At 35.8% G+C, this 21,035-nt stretch overlaps 1 protein-coding gene across 1 annotated transcript in view; it reads right to left on the reverse strand.

The window, feature by feature from the left end:
* Positions 1 to 5,356: 5,356 nt before the first annotated feature.
* Positions 5,357 to 21,035, reverse strand: part of MTPN (myotrophin) — a 41,244-nt gene continuing 25,565 nt past the window's right edge. The window contains exon 4 of the mRNA XM_062010741.1: positions 5,357 to 8,562. Within this exon, the coding sequence (XP_061866725.1) occupies positions 8,476 to 8,562 (87 nt within the window). The 3' untranslated portion in view covers positions 5,357 to 8,475. The remainder of the gene's footprint in view (positions 8,563 to 21,035) is intronic.

Here is a 21,035-nt window from a genome sequence, read left to right on the forward strand (position 1 = left end):
GATACCTAAGGTTTTCTGGAGTAAAAAAATAGAGAACACATTGCATCTATCACTTTGGAGGAGAAAGGCAGTAAACAATGCCTTCAGCATGAACAAACAGATGTATTACATAAGTCAAAATATTAATTATAAGAAAACATAAGTTTCAGTCATTGGGATTATGGATTACCTCTCACAAAAAGACTTAAGTCTTATTAATTGAAATACCAAATACTTGGGAAAGGTTGGTTTGCTGAACACAGAACCTGAATAGAATACCTTTCTTCAGCTTATCACCGTAACTACTATTGCTTGCCACTCTGCCAGCCTGCAGCTCAAATGTTTATGAAATTAGCTTATAACTATAATTAAACAGTCTTTTGGCTCCACTAGAAATTGTGAAGAAATGATCCCAAAATAGAAAATGGTCTATAAAAAACTGAAGTCAATGTAGAATCTTATTTCTACATCCTTCACTTGATTCCCTTGTTTGTTGGTGCAAAATTCCAAAATACTGCAAAGCCTACTTCAGTTCCTCTCTGACTTCTATGTCTGGCTTTACTGTTCTGCATTACAGGTGGTCTCTTTAAATCCTGATGTTTCCTACACCATGTTGTCTCGTTAATTAAAAAAAACCAAACTGTTGCAAAGCCATCCTGCAGTTAGAACATCTGATCTTGAGGGGTGCATTTGCCCAGGTATATTCTGAATTACACTGTATCATAACTAAGAAGAAAATTGGAGTCACAAGGCCATCTACATTGTAAAAAGCAGGACAACACACATCTTCTGACAGCAGTGCAATGTATTAGCGATCAACTGCTCAGTATTTAAATTAAATACCTTGTAAGTTTCAGAAAATTATCTTGCTCCAAAAGTTGAAATCAAGATAGTAATTTACATTCTTCCTATCAACCTCCAGTATTATGAGGGAAGCAGTCAAAAGGGCATCAAGGACTCAATGTGCAAGTTAAAACACTTGTGTAACATCCCTGCTATTTCTCTTCCAGTAGCTTTCAGGAGAACAAAAAAAACCCACCAAGGATAAAGTAAATCACATTATTACAATCCTATTTATTACTCAGGCTATACTTGATGTTAAAACAAAAAGATATAAGGACATAAATATCTGACCAAAAAATGATAAATGAGACATATTACTATAATATTTCAGGCCAAGAATAAGCCTAAAGTAGCAAGGAGATAGGATGGAGAAAGTGTTTCACTTTGTTCATTTCTCCTTGGTCTTTCCTTCTGGGATTTTAATTCTTTTTCTGTTACAGATGACAGATAGCCCTGGCTAAGATTATTTTCTAGTAACATCTATGAACAAGTTCTCTGCCTGCTTTCTAGGCATCTATTTAAAAAACAAAACTGTGATGGGGTAAGTATAGCTTTTGAAAGCTGTGCATTCAGGAAGCACAGATAAAGATGAGAGAATGGGAGCACATGTCACAGGTCAGCTCTGACATGGAGAACAAATGCAGTTGTCAGAACATGATCTTTAGAAACCACTTGGGGAGATCTTGACACTAATTTACAATACATTTCTTTGTCTGTACATCTCACCATATCTCACCTCTGACAGTTAAAAACCTCTTCAATTCTAAACTCCAAGTTTTGCAAATTGGGAACAAGGGAATTCCCTTTTCCTCAAAGCAACTGCCTGCTAAGTACAAGCCCATTCTTTTTTTTTTTTTCATAAGCCAGACAAGAGAGAATGGTCATTATATATTGATCTGTTTAGAAGCACATTCCCATTAAAAGTATACTGGTTATGCACGTTTATTATTGTAGGTTGGGACTTTTTTCTTTTAAGTTGATTAATATGGCTTTGTAAATATTTAAATTTATATCTATCTTCAGAAATGTCATTAATTTATAAGCTTGGGTTTTGTTCTTAAATTTTAAATCTCCAACACTGGATACTGATGTGCTTCCCCTCTCTGTTTAAATAAGGTCATCTGTGCTTTTGAGAAGTTTATCGACATTGACTATAAAACGCTCAAAAAAATTCCATTAAGGTATGTAAGTCCTGAGAGAAAATCCTTTAATCAACTGGCAGGCTAAGTTGCACAAAAAAGAAAAGATTCAGTTTTCCTATTGAGAAGTGAAATAGAGGCACTAGCCCCCCAAAAAATCCATTGCTGTTCTACTGACCTCAGTTCTAATGGTATCTCATAAAATACCTCAAAAATTTAAGCATAGAATCATGGAACAGTTTGGATTGGAAGGGATCTTAAAGATAATCTAGTTCCAAACCCTCTGTCCTGGGCAAGGATACCTTCTATGAGCCCAGGTTGCTCCATCCAACCTCACCTTGAACACTTCCAGGGATGAGGCATCCAGTCTCTCTATAGGAATCTGTTCCCGTTTCTCACCACCCTCACAGGGAAGAGTGTCTTCCCCATCTCTCATCTAAATCTGTCCCCTTTCAGCTGGAAGGCATTACCCCTTGTACCATCACTAGATGTCCTTGTAGGAAGTCCCTCTCTTCTCATGTTCTATTTAAAACTACTGTTCAGGATTTGTCTACCTGTAGATATTGCTACGGGGTGTAGGACTAGTTTTTCATAGCAATTTGTCAAAAGTACAGCTGGGAAGTATCTTTCTGCACAACCGTTCTTACATAATAGATAAGAACACACAAACACTGGCTACATTTTTTTATTTGAAAAAAAATAATGGAAAGTGTATGTTGTAAAAGGCAAGGTTAAGAGCTTTACTTTACACAATGGAACAATAAAAGGAAACCCAAAAGCATTTTTGTCTTAGGAAGCTTCCTACAGAACATATAAGACAAAAAAAGCTGAAATAAGATATACACAAGTAATAAGAATAAACTTTGGGACAGACTTTTGGAAGCTAACTTTGGAATTTGTTTGCTCTTTCTAGAAGGCTACCACATTATGATGGCCATAGGTCATCCTGTGCAATGACAAATTACCGCTTAACAATCTTTACCAGTGACAGCTATCCTCACTCTCTCTATGCTAAGAGATAGGTACTGGGAAGTCTTCTGCATCAAAGAAATCAAACTAAGTAATAACAACCTCATACAGATATCTGTCTTAGTTCTAGTTAAACTTCCATATCTGCCCTGTGCTGCAGTGGAGTAACTTGAAGGTGAAATAGGAGAAAATACAACAGTCTAGATCATTATGCATCTATCCCAGGGATATCACCACTCTAAGCAGAAACCGCATAGAATCATTATTTCAGGACATGCAAATGATTCTGTGAAATACTGATCTGCTTTAGCAGCCACACCGAGAAGTTGGCAAAAAAAAAAAAAAAAAAAAAAAAAAGAGACAGACACTTGTGTTAACGTGGATTATATGTGCTGGTTTTCCACTGTTTTCCACAGTTAAGAAAAAAATATAGAGAGAAATGTGTGGTTGGATTTTTCTTTTATTACAATGTGCTGTCACTCTTTAAAGAAAAAAGCTACATTTAATTAAAAGTGTATTCCAAAAAGAAAGAGGAAGTATAACTTAATTTTAATGAAAAGCTACATACTTTTCAAGACTTCACTTCCAAACACTTTCAAGGGAAAATAGTTAAACATTAATCCAAACTAGAAAATGTTTTCTTTTAATTCGAGACAAAAGCTTTGGTGAACAAACTGAAGCTTCTTTCACTTAGAATTACTTTCACTTAGAGGAAAGTAAGGAACACATACAAAAGAACATTTCAAAGGTAAGTAATTTGATATAGGTACGAAATAATTTTAGGTAAAAAAATTGTTAAGATTGAGTTTTGAATTCTTCAAATTTATGTTCAGCTTGAGACAACCGAGAGAAATTTTCCTTTAATGAGTTTTAAGTTTGAGAGATGAATTGAGACATGCACACCACTGTGGTTTTAGCACACTGTCCCATCTCTCAATTTGAACAGTCATGAGATGAACCTCAGTTCATGAAAGTTTAGACTTTATTTTGAAATGCTGTAAAATTATGTGGGGGGAAAAAAAGAACTCACAGAAGAGGTACAAGAGAGTCCTACAGTATTCTGAAAACAGATGTTTAGGACATAAGAGAACAGAGATAGGCATCCAGGTGCTTTCCAAATAAGAATGATGAATCAAGAAATTCCAGGATTTCCATTTGAAGGAACACTCTCCAAATTAACCTTAGATCAAAATAACAAGCAATTGTAGCTAAATGCAACTTTTCCAAGTTTAAAATTATTAGAAACCTTGTTTGGACTGATGAGACAGAAGTCAAGGTGCTGCTCCTAGGAAAAAAATGCTCATTCGCTTCCCAAGCAGGAAAACACTATGTTTTTGAAGCCTTTTAAGGCAGTACACAAAGAGAAGTGCTTTCCGAACAACTCATCTAGTAAGTTTATGGCATAACTTAGGTGCAAGATGTTTCAAGATGAGTCCAATTTTGTTTTGGAAGGGAGCTGAGAAATCCATATGTTCCAACAGACCAGCCATAGGCAAATACTAGGAAGAGTATTTATATGTATAGATTAATTCAGTTAGTCAGTTACTGAGAAATGTGAATGATAGAAATCTGCATTCTGAACTGCAGCTTGTATTTCCTTCTATAGAAATGCTCTCCATTAACAATAAAAACAAAGACCCAGTAAGATGAACACAGGAACCAAGGCACAGATATCAGTTACCACTAGCCACCACACTGTCTGAGAACTGCTTTTGTATTTACGATCAGTATGTCCTCCTTTTCTCCAATATTTGACTGAAAGGTTGTGTCTACAGTCTTATAAACCCCTGTTTTCAAGTGTAGCACAGAAAAACAAGTGCTTTTGAAATGTTTTTTACATCTTTATAGTTTTCTCACTTTGACATATCTTTCTGTAATTTTTCTTTAAAAGTGTATAATTTAGAATAAATCACATCAAACAATTCAAGCAATTGGATCTAAATCTCTACAGATTAGCAAAGTTATAAAAAGAAGTTCTACAAAATCACTATAAGAATGCAACAGAATAATGAAAACATTTATTTATACTTTGGTTGTGCTTTCTATAAATAACCGTTTCAGTTTCTTTGATGAAGTAGAGAATACACTGCTTTAGACTTCATAGATAACGAAGGAACATTCTGCTATCTAGACTGTCTCTTAAAATTTAACACGAATAAGATATCTTCAGTACAATGCATTACCAGTAAGCAGCAAATGCAGAGTACAAGACCACAGAATGAATCAAATGCCTTAATTTGATCCCTTTTAAATAAATCCAGACAACCTTATAGTTCTCAAGGCAGCTTCCATTCCACATGTGTGTCTAAAGTACTGGAACATTTTAATCGCTCTGTATGCAAACAGAAGCTTAGGTGCCTTCCCGGCAAATGAAAAGTTGTAGACAGTGATTAAGAAAACAGAAGAAGGAGAAATAAAACTCTACATTCTCATATCGCACAATTCAAGTTTATTCCATTCATTCTTGCAACACAAACTTAAAAATACAGTATCATTTAGCATTCTGATGTCTATGAACCATGATAATGAACCCAACTGTGTCAAAACAGTTAACAATGATGAAAAGAGAAAGTCAAATATCAAAATGCACAGAGCACTAATTTTCTTCTGTCACTGTGTAGAAAGATGATTGTTTATCCATTTACAAAATAGAATTAAGACAAGTTCATTTTGAAATTTTGCATGCAACACTGCAATTGCTTGACCTAGGACACTCCATTGTTACCAGCCTCTTCTACAAATAATTCAATGGTATGTTCAAGGATAAAGTTCCATTTAACTATCGTACTCCTTTTCCAACTTGCTCCCCTGTAAGAAAAGGAGTAGAGGGTACAAAATCTAAGATATACTTAAGGTTATAACTTATTCAGCACAAATTTCAAAGGAAAGGGTTTAAGAACAGAGTGGATTTCCAAGTATATGCAATTCCAGTCTGACAAAATATTTAAGGTCTGTTTACAGAATGGAAAATAATTTACAGTTTGGTATTTTCATTTAGTTAGGACCTGCTCAAAGATAGAGGCAGCCACCCATTACTTTTTCTACAATAAAATCAATAAGAAGGGATAAATGAACAAGCCCAGTTTCTAGACAATTACAAAAGCATAAACTTTCATTACCTTTTTAAAGAAAAATCCTGGGCAAAATGATCAATGGTCAAATCAGACCAGTGCAAAGAAAAGTATTTCTTCAAGCCAAACATTAAATGCCATCTTTTAACTATCTTGAAAGGCAGCTTGGGTGTATATTACAGCCAAATCAACATGTGTCTCACTGATTTTTTGAATATTTTTTTTTAATCAAGTGAAGTAAGAAAAATAAGGTGTCCACATAACTGTAGAAAAATAGAGGCAAAATTGCCTCAGTGAATCACCAGAAGAGTTAGTACAAAGATGATGTTTCTTTACTATCATAATGCTGACCTAAATGAGAGTTGAAAGGAAGGGCAGGAAAGAACACAGAGAAAAGAAAAAACAAAAAAAATCCAAAGCCACTATGGCCAGACAAGTTGATGCTAACACAAAAAACTTGAATAATCAAGTTTTTCACGTGAGAACAGATTGCAGTTTTCTAAACTAGTATTTTAATAGCTAAGTATTTAATAGCATAATATGGAGGCAAATTTATGCCAAAGATGGCTACTTTCATAGCTGAATAAAGAGTTAAACCTATAGTCTGTGTTCACACTATTACAATGACGTGAAAATCCAGCACTGATGAGAGATAAAGAGTTCTCCTTAAATAGTCATTAAAAGCATTGTTTAAACATGTTTATTCTTTTACTAGCAGCTTGCTAATTGATTTATCACTGATTTCCAACCCTTCTGTGCTTCCTTGTCACCAGTCTCCAAGAAGCAAAGACTAATTGCACTGTACAGTTTATGGCCAGAGTTGATTGTTTTCTCCATTGCTCTCTTATGGAATGTGTACATGTAAATCAGTTTCTGCTCTCATTTTACCATCCAAATGCAAGGCTTTTTATAGATGAGACATTCAACCATAATATGCAACATGATTCAAGTAAAATTATGTCTCCATTAAATATAAGTGGCAGTCACCAGTCTACTTCTACATATCCTCTCAATTTCAACAATATCAAAACAATACAGCTACTATTGTTTAAGAGTTCAGCATGAGACATTGTATACATTTTTTTCTGTATTGTGTATATTACCAGAAAGTTTGAAATCTGTATTCCAAAAAAGAGAAAAGTATATAGTTTGTGGTGTGTATTTTTCTGTTATAAAACCTGTTATTCAGTTTAGGGTGAAAAGCTTCAAAATGAAAGACAGAAGCTCAGATATTCCTGAGAACCATAAGACATGATTGGAATCCCTAAAACAACATTACACACCCTCCCATTAATTATCAAGGCTGTCATAGCACTGTCATACTTACTGGTATAGTAAATCTTATCTACAAGTCGATGGTTGATGTAGTATGGTTGCACTGGGAACTTTCAGAACAAGCCCTATACCTTAATGAAATTTAAGAGGTTCATTTAGCCAAAAATGAAACACCGATTCAAAGATATGTGCGAGCAACTTAAGACTTTGAATTGTACATCTTCCTGGTCCTAATACCTAAACTTAGAAAGCTTGGATGTATCTTTAAAGTTTACCAGAAAAGTTTAGCAACAATATTCACCTGATACAAATATCTAAATAATTATTTTTCATTTTCCACATTTGACTTGATTCTCCTTGAGTACCAAACAGTATGTAGCTTTTGCACATGTCTATAAATTTTATGCTGACATGGTGAGTAAAGAAATTCCATCTTACAATCCTTTTGGAAATAACTACACACTGACATTTGAACTCTCTCAAAAACAGTTGCTTAAAGCATCTGTCCTAGACTAGAATGAACATGGGAGAGAAAACCCTCAAATTCAAGCATCTAAAAGTACCTTGGCAGATATTCTGAAGTGTAACACCTCCATGCCTCAATTGATCTTTCCTGGTTTACTCAAGAGTCAGCAAAATATTAGTGTGTCATCCAATTACTCAATACATAGAACAACTCCAATAACTAGTATCAAAAGTCCTCAAAAGTGCAACATAAGCTTCAGGCAGAAGAAAAATAAAGCCACCCACTGAGAGAAAAGCAACTCAGCTACCTACATTACTACACTTCAGATTATGGCAGACACTAATAGCATGGGACTATTGTCTCCTTCACAATTAGTTTCAGGTATATAGCACAGTACTCCCATCTAAAGTAATCTTTCAACAAAAATCTTAGTACTAACCTAGGAGGTTTACAAGCCAAAAATTCAACATCATGGTCTGTCTTCCTTCCTCCATTTTCACTAGAAATGGGAAGAGATTGTGCACTGAAAAGAACTGCTAGAGGGATACTGTTCATAATAGTTTTCAATTCTTTCCAAACAGATTATCTTCGATACAAGCCCTAACTAGTCTTATTCATAAAGAATTTCCCTCCCCCCAAAGTATTTAGCTGAAGAAGCTGGAAGATGCAGAGAGTGACAGACAGGCAGCAGTGTGAGGCCACAGGAGGGACATTTAAGATATCAGTCCATCCGTCACTGAAGAAGAGTTTTGATTGCCTGGTTGTCAGTGGCTTCAAAGGCAGTTAGTCCATCTGGGCCTTTCACAGTCTTATCAGCACCCTGCAAAGACATTGAGAAAGACTGTCAATTCATAAAGCCAGGCTGTACTAGTATTAAGCATGTCACAACACTTTCTTACCTTGGATAACTATATTGGTTACATATAGCTTTTTATTTCAGTGCATTGTTCATTTAGAAATCAAACAGGCAGGATTTACATATAAAACTATTTGGCACAACTAACCCAAGTTTCAAACTTTATTATTCAGAACTGGAAAAAATATACTGTAACTTTTGCCATGCAACAAGTTGCTAGATCAATAAATTATCAATTAATTTTAGGTGGAAGCAGAAGGATTTTTTGTTTGTTTGTTTCCAGCAACTACTCTTATAAACGTAAGATTTTCAGTTTTATACAGCGCTATGAAATCCACAGTGCAACAAGCTTTTTCACATGCTAAATTAGATGGATAACATCTGGAAGAGCTTACTTAGTAACAAATAATATTATTTTCTTTCTATATTGTAAAAGACTGCATACATCTTGGATTGTGCTTCTCTCATTTTGAAAAAGTCCCCATTGCTACATAGAAAAGAAAAAACAAACCACAAAATCATTCCAAAGCCAAAAATGATAAAGTTTGTTTTGAATAAGCTATGCATACACCTAAAAGGCAACAAAACAGAATAGGGAGGCAACAGGAGGATAGAGGACAACAGACATGTACCAACTAGATAAACTGCAGAATAATAAGCACAAACACAGGCTGAGTGCCAGAATTATGCAAAGAGAAGCAATGAGTGATTAACTAGTCATGTTTGTTTTATGCACTGTGTAGTCATATATATGAGATAAAACCCAGACTAAAAACATATGTAAGGTAGTTAAATCAAAGGATAAAAGTTATTAGAGAATACAGGACTGGCTGCAAAGATAGAGAGATGTTTCTTAAAAATAAGATTAGATTCCAGAACAACACTTCCTGAGAAGATATGCAAGTGTCACGTAAAAATAGGTGTATTTGCTCAAATCAAATTACAGAAGCATTGTGGGTACAGACATACTTTGTCAAGAGCATGTATTGCAGAGGTTTCCCTTTAGTTTATGTATAAACTCCCTGTACAATTTGTACAAATCTCTTCTGAATGACATTCAAAGGAAGAAACAGCACAGATTATTAAGTTATTATTAATGATCCTCAGTAGTCTAAGAAGATAATGGATGTAGAATTTCCCAAGCTTCTTTACCACTAAAAGATTGTATACATAAAATCCCACTAAACTTCTACACATAATACCATTTGTGTTCAAGACAACTCTCAGTTCATTAAACCTCCCATATTATGATTTGTCTATTTGCCAATGCTATTTTTCACAACATAGACTATTTCCCTTTTTGAAACCTCTACTCTCTTCACTTGTTCACTCATTCAATCTACCATTCTAAAAACATGGTGTTACAGTTGTTTCTATGGCAGCAGTGTCCATCCTGTGGTTCACTGACCAAACCAATCCTATTGGAGTTGTTCATCCTCTTGCAACCCCCTAGAGGTCCTCAGGGCAAGACAGGAGCTGAACACACTGACGGCAGTCAGCTACCGGGCAGAGAGACAGGCTTCTGATCTCAGGGAAAGACCTCAAGAAAATAAAATTGTTTTGAGAATTCAAGTAAAGAATTCAGAGATAGAACTGCAGTAACTACTTCCAGTCAGCTCATTTCCCCTAGTACCTTTCACGTAGCAGAACAGAGGCATACATTTTGTGCATATGCAATTAACTCACTCCAGAGAAGCAATTATAACATTTATCTCTCCTGTCACTATGTAACATCCTTGGCCTAAACAGCATACAGCTACACAGTAACTTACCTGACATCTTGAATCAGAGCTTCATGACCTTGACCTTATAATACTCTCCACCAATGTATCAGCATTTAGGGTTTATAACTAAACTGAAGTAACTTGAAAGTATAAAGACAACTTTTAGTCAAAACATAGGACCACTTTCCACTCTCATGTACATTTGTACTTCATAAAAGTTAAGAGATATGCAGGACCTCAGTTTCTAAAGCAGCTTTACTGAATGCAGGATAATAGGGTCATGACTACCTAAGGAGAACACTGTTTAATAAAGAGTGTTAATAAATGAGGAGAGTGGCCTCTTAGATAGGCAGAAGGATTCCCATCTGCATTCAGTAGAATGAGAAGGAAATAATAAAGTTCAGGTCAAGACTTCAATTTTCAAAAGTACAACACTGCCTGGAAGCAAGTTTATTGAAAAGTTCATAGAAGTACAACGATTCCACAGTATTCTCTACTTCCCCAAAGTAAAAAACTATTAACATTTTATGTTTGTGTTATGTTCTTTTCTGAAAACATACACACATACAAATATATAAATACTTTTTTTCTCAGGTTAATATGGAACAAGAATGTTTGCCTTCTTAAGCCACTGGGTAAAGTGCAAATGTTAACCATGCTCTGAAGGTAGCACAATAGCTACTAGGGTACAATTGCAGTTCAGAAAAAAATGAAATAAATCGCCTAAACAGAAAAAGGTAACACAAAGCTGTCAAAGCTGTGTGAATCTGGAACTGGGGACACTTAATGTAGCTGGGTAGAAGACTTGCTGTTTACTGTGTAAACCAACTTTTAGAACAAGTTGTCAGATGAAGTTACCAAAGTAAAAGGATATAGATGAATTCACAGACAAAAACCTATAAGCAGTTCTTAAAAGAGGATAGAAGTATGTACCTCTAAAGTCCTCAACATAACTATGAATGAGAGGAATGAGTGAGCAGAAGTGGTCATACTCACAATTCTTTCCAAATGGCATCTGTTTTGCCACTGTCAGAGGAAAAAAAAGGTGCTAAAATTGATATCTGCCAAAGCAGAGATCAAACTACATCAGGTATTTTATGAAAAGCAGAACTATTTTGAAAGCTGAAAAAATGAATGAGATTTGTTGCATGGGTCATGATAAACCTCATCCTTTGTTAGAAGCAATCAAAATAGTTTGTCTATTGTAACATGATTCTGGTTTCTTCTACGCTAAGAAATATATCTATGTTAAAAATAAAGTCAAACCTAAAACTCTTAAAATTCAAATTGTTCCATCTTTTTTATGTAGTTTGTTTTTCAAGTGGGTGTCCCTTAAATCTGCTATCCTTGAATAAAATAAAAGCAAACTGAAATACAGCAACTGATGTTGCTTCAGTCCAGTTCTCATTACTTTTCATCTTCATTGTTTTGTGGATGACTGGCACGTAATACAAACAACATAAAACCCAGGTATTTTAGAAGACAATTCAATTCAAACTTTGTCAAAAGCTCCTAAAAACTTGCTTCCTCCCTAATAGTAGCACATTTTCCAATGTTACATTATGTAACATTATTAATAGTACTGAAAAGGTAGAAGTGAAAAAGATGAATGCAAGCTATGATAGTTTTGCTTCACTTCAAGGTCACAACATGCTGACAACTTTACTGTTTAAAATTACAAAGGTTATTTCAATATGCCTCAATTCCTAGAAAAATATTTTAAGATTAATAAAGAGGATTAACTACTGTTAATGTGGTAGTAAGAGAATGAGCCCTACCTTTGAACTTTAAGCAGGAAGTGCTCTTTAGGCTAAAGCTAATTAGTTTCATGTTTTACAGGAAGTAAGAGAACAACATTCTCAACTAAAACTCAGATGTTCACAGATCAGTTTTAGGTAATAGTCTGCAAACCTCTATAGATCTAACTCTTTGGGATGTCTATGGTACAATATTCTGCACATTTTCATAAACTTGAAAGATATACTAGGAATTCCCAAAAGTTTCTAGGTTATACATCGTCTAAGAAAGGTTTGTTATTATAAAAAGGAAGGATTAAAAAGGGCAGTTTTTGGAGGAACTGGCAAAATGAATTCTTCAAAGGATATGTTTTAAGGATACAGTATATTGATCTCTGGCCTGAGAAAAAAGTTTTGATTGGAGAAGCATGTCTCAGCTCTGACCGAGAGGGTTTACACTTCTTGCAGCCATAACACCTTAAGATTTAAGTCATTCTGCTTTAGCAAATTCACTCATCCCTTTGTTGAGGGCAGTAAAAACCATTTTCACCTATTTCAGTACTCAGATTCTTTCAATTTTTGAGAACATGATACTGTATCATTACCTACTGCTAATAGTAGGCTAATTAAACTTTTTGGAGGCAGATCTAGCATACATGTAGCAGCTGTTAGTTACTCTACACTTTAAAACCTTGTGCCCAAAGGGAATGTAAAGTCTTTTCTAATGTACAGAAAAGTTTCAAGTGTAAAATCTCATATTTTAATTTTTTATGGCTTTATAAAACTGGATAATTTCAGGTGAACAATGAAATTTTAATCCCTACAGGTTCGAAAGGAGTAACATCATTTAAACATTTCAGACATGCCAAGAAACACTTTGGTTTTGGTCCTCAAGTTACCACATTATCAATGCTTTGATTTAGTTCAAATTGAGTAGGTCTGAATGAGAATCAACCACAACAATGCTATGGTGAAAGTCATTTAATGAATCCAATCTGTTAAAATCAAGACAGTAATTGATTATAGTTGATCACCATGATTAGCACAGTGACAGTGCTTGAAAACAATAATTTATAAACTCAACTTTTGAAGTTTTCAGACTGAGTCTAAGTTTCTTACAGTGTAACAAAGCAAACTGAACACTGTCAATTCCAAAATTAATACATCAGTACCAAGGCATTAGGAAGTCCTCACTTCAGAAGAAAGTGTGTAACGAAGGCCCTTTTGAGAAAACACATCTCTGGAAGAGTGGAATATGTTTACCCTTATGTTAGGTGTTTATCAGTAATCCTATGCATGCTCTGTAATTATGATAAAGTAATAACTATTTCACTTCATCTTAAAAAACATCAGTTGTTTTATTCATGCAAAGTAACTATGTTGGTTATATCTAAGCCTTTTTCATATTGGAAGAAATGTCTGGATTTGAATACCAACACAAAATTATGGTAATATGTAAAACTACAGTTCAAAGTACCTTAATTATTAAGCCATTAATGCAACAAAATTAGGGGTTTCTTACTATACTTAATGAATAGGAAAACATACCAACAAAATATTGGGGGTTAAAGTCATGCAACGATTTTAATAGGTGAAAACTTGAGGAAAAAAACCCTAAAACATCATCAACAACTTCAAAACTAAACAAAGGATTTATCATGTAAAAGTAGCTTTATAGATTTGTTTGCATTCTGAAGCTGCAAAATTATTGCTTAAACTTGCAACCATTCATGAATATTAAAATTGTATTTCAAATACTTCCTACGAAACCCATCAGGAAATTCCATCACACGATTCTTCTTCTTCATAATACTAATTCACCATTTTTGATGAATGCACTTCCCAAGGTCAAACCAAATGTTACAGGATTACCTGTCTTTCACAGAACATCACACTTCAAATGGTTGCAGGGATTCTAAGGAGAAACTTGGAGCTAAATCACTGGCTTTATGGAGCTCTTAATACTCCTCCAGAGACAGCAATTTGAAAAGCTAAAATAACTGTTACAACACGCACAAAATTAAGGAGGGAGTTCTCCTACAGTTTTTGCATCGCTCCACTTTCAATATCATGGAATGGTAGGGGTTCGAAGGGACTAGTACATCATCTAGTACAGCCCCCCTGCAGAAGCAGGTTCACCTAGATCAGGTCACATAGGAACATGTCCAGGCAGGTCTCAAAGACCTCCAAGAAAGGAAACTCCACATCCTCCCTGTGCAGCCTGTGCCAGGGCTCCCTCACCTGAACAGTGAAATAATTTTTTCTTATATTTAAATGGAACATTTTGTGTTCCAGCTTCATCCCATTACCCCTTGTCCTATTGTTAGATACAGTCACTAATATTCTCCAGTTAGTTTAAAAAAATGTTAACTATGTCATAATTTGGAGCCATGTTTGACTCAAGAATGCATTACATTCTGTCTTATGAGGTAGTGGGAGGGGAGAGGCAGGAAATAATCTATGAAGTCTAAACTTATCCAGAAGGAATCAGTTTGACCTCTGAAACTGCATAAGAGAGGTAGCAGCATGGTCTCCTATAGTTTAGCAGCCATACTATTCTGGACTTTCTTACTTCTACCGTTGAAACCCCTTCTCATTGAACATGCAGCTACACCTCCTTTTTCAAGCATCTATTTCACTTTTTGCCTCCTTAAAGTCTTATCCCACTTACAATTATAGTTGAGTGGTACTTTCTGTACAAAGTTCAAATGCACTGTTACTAACCCAAATTAGTATCTGCAAGCATTGAGAAGTTTTATTTTCTTAGAAAGTTAATTTACTTACAAATACGTTTCCCAGGCAATGAAACTGTGTATCCAAACAAAATGATTTCCTGTGATCAGGTACTTCCAAATAGAAGCTTCCCAACATAAGCTTCTAGGCAAATTTAAATTTCTAGCCAGCTTTAAGAGGAACATACTTGCATGGAAGCAAAAGAAAGGGAATAAAGCTGTGGTAAAAGCTATGCAAGGACTACATAACCTTTAGCTTTGACTATTTTTTTTTCTTAAAGGACTTGTAAGGATCCATTAATCCTTCAGATATAACTATCTCAAGTACCTGCTGTGAAATGAGAAAATATAGCATTTCTTTAGCTTATCAAATCTAATAAAAATCAAGCCAGTAGTTCTTCAAGAATAAAGACAAAGTGTAGTAATGGAAAGAAAGAGACCATTTGTGCCTCTGCAACTAACAGTCTAAGGTAAGTACGGGCATAAGAGACACTACAGGGTTAAAGAGACTTCAGCTTCATGCTTCCCACCTGTTCCATGTCTCATTCTCAAATTACATCTGAAATGTGTCCCTTACAAAAACAGTACCACAACAAAGAGCTGAGCAAGCATTTAGTAACTGGCAACAAATGCCATTTGCCACTTACAAAGGAACAACACACAGACTGGGTGAGCAGTAAACCAGAGAAACTGGGTTCTACTGTACATCTACAAAAACTATAATCAATTTCTGGAGAACACTCTCTGAAACAGGTAAAACACACTGCAAAAGCACTGGAAAAATTCCCAAGACAGCAGCTGATGTGAAATTGAAGATACCTCAGCTCTGTCTCTTGATTTGGCACCAATGTCTCTCCAATTTCATAAACTAAAACGAACTAAACTTGCATCAGAACTTTAATTTGGAGGCCTCAATTGGCAGGAAACCAACTACAGAAATTAACTTGCATCAGGGAGAAGTGAGCAATGTAAATGCCAGCCCTGTTCCAAGGAAGCAGTAGGAATATGCAGGTAGGAGTATTAAAAGACTGAACAGAATCGCCTGTTCTGCAGGCAATGAACCTTTGCATTGGCTTAGCTGTGATATGGTACTGCAACCCAATGCTGGTAGGCAGCATGCTCATCTCATGTGCAAGAAAGACTATGTACAAGCTCCTTCACTCTTATACAATCAAACAAATTGAACTTTTGAAGACAACTGAAGTATATGGCTGGCCAGACGGGGTATGTATGATGGGATACAGCAGATTGGCTATATGTTACAAAGCATCCAGTGGCAATGCCTGTGTAATCAAGTCACACCCCCCCACAACTCCACAGACCATTATCAATCCTCACAAGGCTACCAATAAGGTATTTTTTATATAGTCTTGCTAGCTTCCTTAATGCTGCCATAAAAAATCCATTTTACTGGGATCAGAGATAGTATAGAGACTCCTTATACCATTGAATGTTTTGTCAAACTACAGCCTAAATAGCTGCATTAACACTAGAACATTTCAAATTACCCAAAGAAAGAGTCACTTATAGATTGGGTACCAGTCAAATGAAAACAAACATTTTGTTTCCCCAGAAAGTAGAATGTTAAATGATATCTCCCTACTACAGTTGCAAATGCCTAAAACAAAGTCATTCAAGTTAAGGTTGCTAATAAGATTTTATATTTTCTGAAAAGAGCTTTTTAATATAATTTCATATAAATCCAAGCCCCTGAGAGCCACACAATTTAGATATAAGGTACGGAACTCAACACAACTCTTTCAACAACAGTAATTTTATTCACAAGCTGACCAAATCTACCCACAGATAATGTTTCCATAACGGTGGTGACACAACTTGACAAAAAAATGTATAGTCTATTCCAGAGACTTGAACATCAGCACGATGGAAAGTTGAATATATTAAGGAATGACAGACACTGAAGTTGATCGATGGAAGGCCTTTGAGAACAGGTCAGACAGTCATTTATTACATAGTTGCATTCTTAAAAATTACTTGATAAACTTTGGGGTGTCCTCCAGACTTAAAAAAAAAAAATTCCCTATTTCATCTGCATTTTAGATGTAAATCAACCTGATTTATCTATAGTTTTTCTCAATATATTCCTGCAAATACTGCAGAATAAAGTGAAAAGTTCTGCTTTTGAGACTGAGGGCTCATCCAAGGCATCACTCAGCTATGGTACTGTCAAATCAGACCAGTGCTTCAGGGAGCTCTTGAGAGCTGGAAACATCTCTCTCCCTCCACTGCCTTCTCATAAAACTTCACATGTAGGTAGTTCCTCAATGAAGTCTGTTCCCTTAAAAGCTGTGAAACTATTTGATTCTGACACATTGCTAAGAAGAATTGGTTAGCTGGTTGGTGTTAGAATTGGCTTTCTACTGCTTCTCAGAAGACATCAAAAAGACAAAGAGCTAGTAGACTAGCAACATAACTAGCAACAAGACTAAGAGCAACATCTTTAGTTTTACTACCCCTATAGTCACTCTAAATGTAGCCTAACAGTTAAGTTTTCCACAAGAAAGGAAGATATATTTAGTGTCACCTTTGTATCCAATAAACATATATAATTAGCATAACAATTCTTGCCTTAATGTAAGAAAAATCTACATAGGTCCACCTGCTTTATAATTACTTGAGCTTCCAAGAAAAGTAGCATCTTCTCTCCAGACCAGTGAAAGAACTATTTTTTAACTGGTCTTTACAGTGTCCATTCTGAATTCTTCTACTGAAGGGAGTTACAGGGAACAGAACTGGAACTATTGCAAGTCATCCTAGCATCCTATGATAAGCTTGGAAATTTTTCCCTAACTTACCAGCAAAAGAACAATGTATATGAAGGACAAAATTTGATGCATTGCATCCAGTCATGCGAGATATTTCAACGGATTATTAAAAGCTTTAACCCAGATGTCAAAAATTGTATGCCTAAAAATTCCTAATCAACTCTTTATAACCTTACATATTTCAGTACATTTCTGTATAAAGTCATCACAGGTGCTGAGGCATGTTCAAAGAGCTGGTGAACGGTCTAGAGAAAAAGTCCTGTGAGGAGCACCTGCGGGAATTGGGATTTATTTTGGAGAAAGAGGTAGAAGACTTTATCACTCTCTAACCGCAACTTGAAAGAAGTTTGCTGTGAGGTAAGGGTCAGTCTTGGTAAAAAGCGACAGGATGAAAGTAAACATGCTGGTGTTGAACAGAGGGAGGTTTAGATTGGATATTAATGGAAAATTCCTTTACTAAAAGGGTTATCAAGCACTGGAACAGACTGCCCAGGGAAGTGGTTGAGTCACCATCCCTGGAGGTAAAAGATGTGTAGACATTGGCACTTAAGGACATGGTTTAGTGCCGGACTTGACAGTGTCAGGTTTATGTAAGGGTCTTTTCCAATCTTAACAATTGTATGAGTCTATCAGTTCGGCTGTATACTGGTTGCCAGAAATTTCCAGAAAAGTTACCAGCTTTCACTATTCCAAAAAGACATTTCCACTTTACATGCAGTGTTATCACAACATTTAACTTCCATGTGCAATAAGCATTAGCTAAAAAAATCCAAAACAGTCCTTTCTGAGGAAGAACAAGAGTAACAAACTGTGCTTCCTCATGGGAAAGCCTTGTTAAAAATTACTCCAAATTCCGTAACACAATTTTTTGCTTTTTGAAAGACAACAGCTGATGTAATAGCTTCAACTATTACTACTATTTACAGAAAATTCTATTAGTCATATGACATGTACATTAAAAACTTTTGTAGAGACTGAACTGATAAGAGCCAGAGTAGGTCCCTCAGTGCTTTTCAATTTAAGTTCTTGTGAGTGTAAACTGTCTCTAATATGTGCTTAGAAGAAGCTTGGCTGTTTTTCACTGTGCAATTTTGTTATCATCAGTATCAACCAGCAAGCACAAACCTGCAGTAGCATTGGCTACTTCAACTTAAGACCAAGTGGCCACTCTAATAATTCTAGTCAGTTTACGACCTTAGTATCTAGATTCACTGTCTCTGCTATTTCTATGTACTTATTATCCTCTGAAAGTGAATTATCTTAAGGATATTCTATCACAGATGACAGGTATGCAAGAGATCTGCTAACAGGGTAAATTGAGGCAGTTGAAAGTAGGCACATGTAAAATAGTGGAAGCTTTGTAACAGCAAGTAGAAGTCTAGTATTTACAAAAGTAACAAAGAATAGCTTTGAAGAAAAAGCTTAAATATATTGGTTCATCATTGGCATTTATAGTTTCACTATTTACATACACTAACATCAAGACATTCAATATTTGTCCTGTATTTGGAATAGCAATACATACCACTCAAAGTGACTAGAAAGAACATTAAACAGTCAAAATTAAATAGTACAGTGATTTTTAGAACTTTCAATATGAGTTAAACTACCTGATCTTCCAGGTATCTGATACAAGTGCAGAGTCCTGCACCTGGGAAGGAACAACCCCATGCACCAGTACAGGCTGGGGGTCGGACTGCTGAAGAGCAGCTCTACAGAGACAGACCTGGGAGTCCTGATTGATAGCAAACGAAACATGAGCCAGCAATGTGCCCTCATGGACAAGAAGGCCAATGGCATCCTGGGATGCATCAAGAGGAGTGTGGCCATCAGGTCAAAGGACGTTCTTCTCCCCCTCTACTCTGCCCTGGTGAGGCCTCATCTGGAGTCCTGTGTCCAGTTCTGGGCTCCTCAGCTCAAGAGAGACAGGGAAGTGCTGGAGAGAGTCCAGCACAGGGCCACCAAGATCATCAGAGGAACAGAACATCTTTCATATGAGGAAAGGCTGTGGGACCTGGGGCATTTTAGTCTGGAGATGAGGAGATTGAGGGGTGATCTTATTAGCATTTATAAATATCTAAAGAGTGGGTGTGAGGAGGTTGGGATAAGACCAAAAAAAAAAGGGATATCTAGCAATAGGACAAGGGGTGATGGGATGAAGGTGGAATACAAAAAGTTCCACTTAAACATAAGAAAAAACTATTTCACTGTGAGATTGACAGAACAGTGGCAAAGGCTGCCCAGATGGGTTGTGGAGTCTCCTTCCTTGGAGGTCTTCAAGACCCGTCTGGATATGTTCCTATGCAACCTGATCTAGATGAACCTGCTTTTGCAGGGGGGTTGGACTAGATGATCTCTAAAGGTCCCTTCCACTTCCTACCATTCCATGATCAAAGAACACATGAATTCCGACTATGTTACAAATCAGATGTGACAACATATTCAAATAAGGGTTATGAGATACCTGTATTAAGAAAGAAAAAGATTTTAATATAAGATCTGCCTCAGAGTGAGCTGATGAGCAAAGTTCAAGTTCATAGATACTTAATCAGCTAGCCCATGTGAATGGAAGGAGGCAGATGTGGTATGTTTAGCTCTGCATGAAATCTGTAAATCATACAAACTTCCACAAACCATCCACTTGCAGTAACATTTTTCTGACTGCATCTCCTAGTCTAAGTTCCCTATGTTATAATATTCAGTACATCTCTGTAAGTTTACCTCATCATTATAATTGCTAAACTTCACCAATGGCATTTGAATTTTACCAAGTACACTCTCAGTAGTTGTGTGAAAAATAACTGGCATTCGGGAAGGACCTTAATGACCTCACTGACAGACTAAAATGAATGCACAACCTTTACCAGTTGTCAGACAATTCATGGCTAAACTGGTTTTGAAACATCTTATTTATTATTTGAGTAACTTATTTGGAATGCAAAGCACTTCAAAACAGAAGTGGAAAAAAATAACGTGGGACAAAGGATACTTTTTTTGTAACCTGTAGGTAATGGTCCAAAGTGATAGATCTGTCCTCACAACAAATTTAAGCAACCTTGAATCATCATTTGAATCTTAAATTAACAGTCAGACTATTTAGTCATAGAAAGGCACAACTAACATTAGATAATACCAGAGAAGTGAAGAAAATTTAAATTCATATAGCATTAAGGCAGTCAAGGAAAACTTTACCTTGGAAGTAGCATATGAAAACATTATACAGCATGAAATCCTGTATTCAAGTGATTTGAGTTTATATACTGACAATGCACTGCTGTTAATCTCTTTTCAAAGTAAGAGAGGTGCAGCAAAAAAGAGCACATCAATGGAGACAAAACATTGCTTAACTACTACTTTGTAAAAAATCGATCACTTTTGTAATATGAATCAAAAGAGAAAACAGAAAGAGATTAAGCTGCTTTCCCCAGGACAATATTTACAATCTGTTCAACAGAGAAG

This window comes from Colius striatus, chromosome 1 (assembly GCF_028858725.1).
Source record: "Colius striatus isolate bColStr4 chromosome 1, bColStr4.1.hap1, whole genome shotgun sequence".
Taxonomy (NCBI): Eukaryota; Metazoa; Chordata; class Aves; order Coliiformes; family Coliidae; genus Colius; species Colius striatus.